Genomic DNA, 9,342 nt, shown 5'->3' on the forward strand with positions numbered 1-9,342 from the left:
TTGGGCCAGTGAAGCAACGTCCTCCACAACTAGACTGAAGAACAAAACGAAAGCAATTTGTCTGTTCCCCTTCCCCCAATTCCCCAGCACTGTTCCCTTCCCCCCAATACCCCAATTAAAAAAAAAAAAGAATATCTAAATCAACGAAGAGAATATTCATGGCTTGGAAGACTCAACATACTAAAGATGTCAGTTCTCCCAAATTGATATATTGGTTTAACAGACCTTTTTAAATCTCAGCAAGATATTTTTGTACACATAAATGATAGCCCAAGATTCATATGAAAGGGAAAGAAAATAGAATAGCTTTAATAAATTTGAAAAGCAAAAATAAAGTGGGAAGGATCATTCTACCTGATGTCTAGCTTATTAAAATGGCTGCAGTAATTAAGACGGTGGTATTCGCAGAGGGATAGACACATAGATCCATACAACAGAACAGACAATCCAAAGATAGACCCATATGGATACAGTAAACTATTTTTTTGACAGATACAAAAGTAATTCAGTGGAGGAAAAACAGCCCTTTTAGCAAATGGTGCTGGAGCAATCAGACATCCACAGGCAAAATACTGAGTCGCAACTTGTGTTATATTTTATGGAAAAATAAACTCAACATAGATCTCATATTTAAATATAAAATTTGGGACTATAAAACATTTAGAAAAACATAGGAGAAAATCTTGAGGATCTCAGACTAGGCAGAGATTTCTTAGACTCAACCCCAAAAGCGTGATGTGTAAAAAAGAAAAATGGCTAAATTGGACTTCATCAAATAAAATGTTTGTTCTGTGAATGACCTTGTAAAAGGATGAAAAGCAAAACTACAGAGTGGAATTAAATATTTGCAAACTACATGCCTGACAAAAGACTAGACTATATAATGATCTCTCAAAACTCAATGGTTAAAATTGGCAAAAGACATAAAGAGGCATTTCACTGAGGAATATACACAGATGGCAAATCAACATGAAAAAGTGTTCAACATCTTTAACCATTAGAGAAATGCAAATGAGCGCCACAGTGAGATGTTACTACACAGCTATCAGAATGGTTATAATAAAAAATAGTAAGAATAGCAAATGGTGTGGAGCATGTGGAGAAATAGTACCAGTCATACATTGCTGGTGGGAATTTGAAATGGTACAGCCACTCCGGAAAACACAATGTCTTAAAAATAAACAAAAATTAAGCATTACCTATCATGTAACCTAGCAATTGTATTCCTGGGCATTTATTCCAGAGAATGAAGATTTATGTTCATGCAAATCCTGTACACGAATGTTTATAGCGGCTTTATTCATAATAGCCAAGAACTGGGTACGACTCAGAAGTCCTTTGACAGTTGAATTGTTAGAGTTTGGTAATTCCGTGTAATAGAATACTACTTAGCAACGAAAAGGAACGAACTATTGATATGTGCAACCTAGGTGAATCTCCAGAGAATTATAGAGTGAAAAAAAGCCAATCTCAAAAGGCTACACTATATTACTTCATTTATACAACATTCTTGAATTGACTGTAGAAGTGGAGAACAGATTGGTGGTTGCCAAGGATTAAGAAGAGGTTGGGAGGGAAGAGAAGTGGCTATAAAAGAAATAGGAGGGATCCTTGTGGTGATGGAAATGTCCTGTATCTTGACTGTATCAGCGTCAATATCCTCTTTGTAATATTGTCCTATAGTTTCCCCCTACCATTGGGGAAAACGGGGTAAAGGAAAATGGGATCTCTATTTATTGCATGTGAATCTACAATTATTTCAAAATAAAATGTTTAATGAAAAAAATATATATGTACCTGATATAGCATATTTAAGCTCTATGAAAGAATATATAACGGGGGGGCCAGCCAAGTGGCTCAGTTGGTTAAGAGCTTGAGATCTGAGCAACAGGGTTGCTGGTTCGATTCCCACATGGACCCATGAGCTGTGCCTGAGCTGAGCTGCTGCTGAGCTGCCAACAGGTGACAGGATGGCTCAGCTGGTTAGAGCATGTGCTTCTAACAAGGTTTCTGGTTCGACTCCCACATGGGATGGTGGTCTATGCCCACCTGCAACTAAGATTGAACATGGCACCTTCAATCTCGCGGCTGAGGTGCCGCGAGCTGCCAATGGGCAGCTGGATGGTGACTGGACTTGGAGCTGAGCTAGCTGCATCCTCCACAACTAAGATTGAAGGACAACTTGGCTGTTTCCCTTCCCCAATTACCCAATAAAATCTAAAAAAAAAGACCATATAATGGAGAAAGAAGTCAGCCTCTCCTGTATGTGCCCTTCCCCCATTCCATTCCTTAGAAATTAGTTATTATTTTTTTCTATCTCCTTCAATAGACATTGAATATATGTACATGTGTGTGTGTAAAAAACACAAACAAAAAGTACCTCTTCACCTTGCTCTTCTTAATTGGTCTTGGAGCTGCTATATAGGTACATACACATTTATCAAATTGTTTTCCAGCTAAGTAATGCCCCATTGCAAAGATGCATCATTTTTTTTATGAAGTTACCTAATGAAGGGGATTTAAATTGCCTCAAATGTTTTGCTATTATGAACAGTGATGAAGTCAACTCATTATATGTATGTATGTGTTTGAACTCATGTTCAAGTTTATTTGTAGGATAAATTCCTTGAAGTAGAGATCTGAGTTGAAAATCATGTGCTTTTACATTTGATAGATAGTACCAAATTCTCCCCAAGAAGTTAAACTTACATTCTCCCCAACAGTGGAATAGCCTATTTCCTGATATTCTTGCCAACAGTTTATTTCATTTTTTGATCTTTATCAATCTCACAAATGAAAATTTATTGCCTTTTTAATTTGCATGTCTGTAATTTTGAATGAGGTTGGTCATTTGTTTAGTTTTATAAACTAAGTTAACATGAAAAACAAAACTTCTCCAGATTTGGATTACATATGTTTCTTAAAAATGCATAAACTTCTTTTACCAATTAGATTTTTTTGAAGTTTTATCTTAAATTTATTTTAAAATTACCAAACAATATGTACATATCATAAAGATTTAAACAATACTAAATATTGACTGTCCATTCCATTTTCCAAATCTCCCTGCCCGTCTTTTCCAGATGTAATCATGCTAATCTGTATACACAAACTTATATCTACAGAATACATATCTATACATATACTTATAATTCTATAAAAATTGTTCAATAACATTTAAAAAATTAATTTACCTTTGCCAAATTTCCATGTCATTTAGCCATGTCAGTCTCATTTCTTCTGTTAAAATTTACATAAACAATGTTCAAATATATTCTTTCAAAGATTCATAGAATAAAAAATGTATGAGCAAACTGTCAAGGTCCCTTTTTACCCACTCTCTTTTTCCCAGATGTAACTGCTTTGTTGTGTATCTTTCTAGAGTCTTTTAAAATGAACATACAAACAAGTACACTTTTTTTTTAAAAGATTTTATTGGGGGGTTGGGGGAGGGGAACAGCATTGGGGAATCTGGGAAGGGGAACAGATAAGTTGCTGTCCTTTTTGTTCTTCAGTCTAGTTGTGGAGGACGTCGCTTCACTGGCCCATGTTGTTATTATCACTGAGCTCTTTGCAGGTGAGCCAGATCAGTAGATGGCCACTGAATGGCCACTCACGGCAGCTCACGCTGGTTGCCAGCCACTCACGATAGCTCACGACAGCCCACTGCAGCCTCACTGCAGCCTACCGTCATGGGTGACTCACTGCAGCCCAGCTCCAGGTCGAGCTGTTGTTCCCCATTTTAGCTGTAAAGGCAGCATCACTGGCCCTCATGTGGGATCCAAACTGGGGCCCTGCTGTTCAGAGCTGGCGTCCCAAGCCAGCTCTTAACCAACAAGCCACTCGGCTGGCCCCATAAGTATACTTTTAACTGTCTGTCTTGGAGAAATTTCCATGACAAATTATGTAAGTCTAACTCATTCTTTCTAACCTTTGCATTTTATTCTACAGAACGGTTTTGATGTAGTTTTTTTTAAAAATTAGTTTCTGGTGTACAAGACAGAGCAAAAGTTATACTTTTTACCCCTCAAAGTGACAACCCCCCCTCCCCCAATTTGCTGCCCCACCAATTAGATTTTTAAAACCTTTTTCTGTTTATTTTTAAGTTAAGACTCTGTGGATATGTTCCTCAACTTATTATGTTACTCTTGGGTTTTTTTAAGTTTCATGTTTGTTTTTTATGTTGTTGAGTTGTATGAGTTCCTTATATATTTTGCATATTAGCCCCTTATCAGAGGTGTTTTAGCAAATATCTTCTCCCATTTGGTTGGTTGCCTCTTTGTTTTGTTAGAAAAGAAACCACTAGGCCCATTTTTAATTGGCTTGTCCCTGGAGGGGTTCCCTTGAAAATCTTTTGAGCTAAGATTTTACCAAAGACTGATCTGATAAACATATTCTAAATTCTCTTTAGGCCCTAGTTCTATACCTACTTGGAACAATTTCTAAGGAAACTTTGGGGACAAATTTAATTCTTTCATTTATGAGATGAATTTAAAGCTTACTTTTCTCACTCGTCTTGGCATTAATGATGACTGTTCTTAGTTATTTTTTAGCATAAATTAATATGCTTTGTCCATAAAGTCTCATACTGGGAACTTTGCCTCTTAATAACATTTGTAAAATAGCACTTTGTGTTATTAAGTCATTTGTATGGTCTTTTCAGTTCATAAAGTACCTTAATATTTGTTATTTTCATTATTATGGTATTTCCCCCAAGAGCTAGACAGGGCAGATTATATCTTCATTTTATGGCTGAAGAAATTGAGATCAGAAAGATATGTGACTCATCCAAGATTACACAGCCAAGTTTTGAAAGATCCATGCCTGGAATCACAAGTTTTCCAATTTAGTGCTGTTTTTACGATCGTGTGCTCTGCAGCCTTTTGCCTCATGCCTTAAAATTGGGACCAGAACATGGATAAATAACTCAGAACTCCTGAGGCCTATTATTCTAGGTCCCATATTTTGACCTTGGGAAAATCACTTAACTTCTCTGAATCTTTATTTCTTCATTTGTGAAATGAGTTAATATTACTGTAATATTCCTGTGGGGTTGTTGTTATTAGTGTTGGAACCAAGATTCAAACCCATGTTACCTGATTAGTCTATGCTCTTAACCACTACACTGACTCTTGCCATCATAAGGGATAAAGTAAAATTTAAGTGTATCAGAGATGTGTATCAAGTTAGATATATTTGGGGATGAAGTGACTATCACTCTTAACTCTAACTCGATCTTCTAAAGTAACTCAAGGCTTCAGGGCTCTGGAGAATGAGGCTAAGCTAAATGTTCACTGATTAAAGGACCTGTGTTGTCATCCAAAATGCAAATGCAACATTGGAAAACAGGCCAAGACTTTTTAGAAACGTCTTTGTTCTAAACTGTATTTCAAAAAATGTCTGAAAATTCTCTCTCTCTCTTTTTTTTTTTTTTTTACAGCACTGGGAGGTGTTCAAAAAAGTAACAGAAGTTTTCATTTTAGTTCCTGCACTACTTGGTCTCAAAGGGAACTTGGAAATGACATTGGCATCTAGATTATCGACTGCAGTAAGTTTTTTCATACCTCAAAGTATGTATGTTACCAATGCTGTTTCTCTCAATTACAGAAAACTTGTCTCAGGAAAAAATTTTTGTTCTCTATCTGATAAGTGTCTGGCCCTCAGGGCTATGCTAAGTCGTTATGCCTGATGTGATACCCTGTGAGTTCTCTGGGCTGTCTAATCAGAGAATTATCCTGAGAAGTAGTCTTTTATTCCAGGGCGTTCTGGCAGTTATCATCAGTGCTTAGCCCATGGGGCAACTCAGATATTGGGGTTCTTTATGATTCATTGGTTGGTTGAGTGGGATTTAAACTTTTTGTCATTATAAAAGTAATGTATGCTTATTGTAAAAGCTGAAGAAAAGGGGAAAAAGTATAAAGAAGAAAATTTAAAACTATGCCAAATTCTTCACCTACACATAACCACTAATTCATATTTTGGTATAGATCCTTCTATACTTGGATGGATGACTATACATAGTTAGGCATGTCATGATGTAGATACATACTGTATACTCTAAAAGAGAACTGGAATCATATCTAGTTTATAATCCATGCTATCCATTTGAAGATAGACATATCATGATTATCTTCCCATATCAGTAAATGTAGACCTATACCATTATTTTATTGGCTATGTACTTTTCTTATATATACAGAGGGTGCCAAAAATATGTATACACATTTTAAGAAAGAAAACCTGTATTAAAATTGTAATACTCAAGATATACCGATAACAAAAGATGAATACAAGTCATGTTTGACTTCACAATTACAAGAGGTGCTCAAAGTGGTTACCATTAGCACCCAGCCCCTTCTGATTACCGTGAACTACTGCTTGAGCAACGTTGACCAAAGTGTCCACTTGTATACATTGTTTTGGTACCCCGAGTAGTTCTACCACAGTTTAATCCATCATCCTTTATTGGATATATAGGCTCTTTCTAATGTTTTTCTATTATAAACAATGTGGTAATGAATATTATTCTACATACAGTTTTGCATTCTTATTTCTTTCGGGCAAATCCTAGGATTGTGACTACCATTCAGAAAACAATGCTTTAGTTACATATTGCTTAATAGTCATCCAGAAAGGTTAAATGTTTTTTAAAATACTGCCTCTAGCAGCATTCTGAGTTATTTTTAGACACAGAGGACGTTATTTTTTTTAGCATGACATTGTTTGGGTGTTCACCATTGTGGGACTCAGTGATGGTTAAAATCCTGTGGCTAGTCGGGTTCACTGGACAAGCCATCAGCCCATTGAGTGTTAGCTAAAAATTAACTAAGCCATCAGAGCATATTGCTGATTGCAGTGCCTTTCGTATGAGGTATTTTTTTTCCTTTAAAGAAGCCATAGCAAGTAAGTTCATCTATTAACTAGGGGAGAAGATTGTGTATCTAAAGGTAATCAAGATGGGGCAGCTGAACAGCTGTGTCATTGACGGGCCCACTCTTGTCTCCTCCTGCCCTGTCCCCACTCCCCCCACACACACACACACACAACTGTCAGTGCCCTAAGGTTTCTTGAGAAAAGCAGATGCTTGGGAAGGAAATGCATTAAAAATGTTTTATCAGCATTATTGGCTTGCTCAATTAAGAGGAAATGCTGCATGTGGCCTATGGAAGTTTCTAAGCCCCTTCCTTATATATGAAAGGTCATGTAGCCATACCCTGCGCAGGACAATGGTGCCATATTGGGTATCAGTAAGCTCTCATAACGTGTCAGGACTGTGCTCATTGCTTTACGCGGGTATCTTATAACAACCCTGTGAAATGAGAACTATTGCTCCTGTTTTACAGAGAAGGAACTGAGGCTTAGAACATTGAGTAACTTTCCTGAGGACACAGAGCTAGTGCATAGCGGAATAAGCCACACTCCAGAACATTCTCTTTACCCTGCACAGGATAGCTGTGTCAGTTTATAAAACAGTCACCAACAGCAGTGACAAGAACCTAATAGTCTCCTTCTCTATGTTGTAAGGGTCTCTCCTAAGGTCTCGGTCTGAGCACCAATACACAGTATTTTTGGTACTTGATACAACTTTGATGGTCATTATTTTAAAAAGTTACTATTTATATATACAGAACCCTGTTGCTTATCTCTGTAATGACCGAGTGCGCTGGAGATGATGTCTGGGGATGTCAACTAGTCATTAAGGTGGAACCAAACCTCATAGAGTAGAATTACTTCGCTAAATTCATTTTAGTCTAGTCTATAATTTTGCATGTAATCATTGTAATTATTGAATATTAAAGGGAGTGGAGAATAATAGAAACCAGGCTCCTTGGGCTGGAGCATAAAAGTGTAAGATGACCCTGGAATATCGTGTGGTGCCCACAAATAAAGAAATGTTTAAAAAACAAAACAAAACAAAAAGGTGGGACATGACAAAAGGATACATGGTAACATGCTAGATTCTAGCCAGATCTGGGGATGATTTGAGCCACAAAATAAATGATAGTTGCAGATTATAATATGTGGCATAAAGTAAGAATTCATTAGTCTGTAAAGGAATAACAAGACAGGCAAGGTTCCTACTGTCATGGAATTTGCATAAATGCTTCCAGATATTATTAGTAAGGGTAGTAAAGAAAATAAAACAGGGTAATGTGATGTAGGGTGATTCATGAGGGCTATTTTATATGAAGTGGGTAGGGAAGACTTCTCTGAGAGGTGATGTGTAAGTTGGAACTGAATAATAAAATGAGTCAGCCATATCAAAATCTGGGAAAAGACCATTCCAGGTTACTGTTGGATCTAATCAGTGTTATTATGTCAGTGTAATAGTGTTGAATACTAGTAAGCGTTCTACACAGATTCACTTTGACAGGTGGGCCTAGGGCAGGAATACAAATGGAGGCCCAGAAACGGAGGCCCATGTAACATATGTCTATGTAGTTCCAAATTATACAAGTTTAGGGCCGGCTGAGTGGCTCAGTTGGTTGAGAGCTCACTCAAGGGTTTGAGCTCTGAGCAACAGCGGTTCGATGCCCGGCCCAAGCTGAGCTGCCAACAGGTAGCTGGATGGCTCAGCTAAAAAAAAAAAGAAGCCAAATTATACAAGTTTACAGATTTAGAGAAATATATCTTTCTACTTTGGCAAATATATCGTTTTGAAAATCTGGAAGTCCAACGAGTTCTTGGATTCCTTGGGTTCGGCTTTGGAACATGGTGTGTGGAGAGAGCCAGCCCCTGGTCTGAGGCCTGCTCCCCATCCTCCCTCTTGGGCCCTCTGTCCTGCACTTGGAAAGACCTCACACATACCTCAGGCCCCATGTCCAAGCTCATTCTATGTCCCCAGTGAACAGCCACCCCCGAGTACCCCTTGGGTTGGGCATGCACCCAGTAGTGGCATGGTCTGCTTTCAGGAGGACCGACTTCAGGAAGAAGCCTGGCATTGGGCTCCAGGCCATTTGGTCAGGGAAGTGTATGGTCCCAGGCATCTGGCACACGGCCTAGGAGAGGATGAGGCACAGGCTTGGGGTGGGCACACACCTTGGGCCCTGTGTGCTCCTTACCCTGTGGGTGGGGTACAGCTAATGGAGGGCCGGAGTAGGGCACTCTAAGCCATGGGTCTCAGAGCTGAAACCCCTCTTAGCAGATATAGAGGACTACTGATTCTAGATTCTAGGAGTGAAAACCTATTTTGGCCTAAGAAAAATTATGACATAGAAGAGATTTTGAAGCTACCTTGTGATGTAATTCTGCAGTATATTAAAGCAAGGTGGGCTTCTTTTTGTGCCAGCTCTCTCGCCCATGCGTTCTTTCTCCCTCTCTCCCTCTCCCTCTCTCCCTCTC

The 9,342-nt window shown here is 38.3% G+C and overlaps 1 protein-coding gene across 3 annotated transcripts in view; it reads left to right on the forward strand.

Moving 5' to 3' along the window:
* SLC41A2 (solute carrier family 41 member 2) overlaps positions 1–9,342 on the forward strand; it is a 126,161-nt gene that overhangs the window by 42,051 nt on the left and 74,768 nt on the right. For all 3 annotated transcript variants that reach the window (XM_019651894.1, XM_019651893.1, XM_019651891.1), the window contains one exon: positions 5,441–5,548. In XM_019651894.1, the coding sequence (XP_019507439.1) occupies positions 5,441–5,548 (108 nt within the window). The remainder of the gene's footprint in view (positions 1–5,440; positions 5,549–9,342) is intronic.

The sequence above is a fragment of the Hipposideros armiger genome, unplaced genomic scaffold, assembly GCF_001890085.2.
Source record: "Hipposideros armiger isolate ML-2016 unplaced genomic scaffold, ASM189008v1 scaffold_168, whole genome shotgun sequence".
NCBI lineage: Eukaryota > Metazoa > Chordata > Mammalia > Chiroptera > Hipposideridae > Hipposideros > Hipposideros armiger.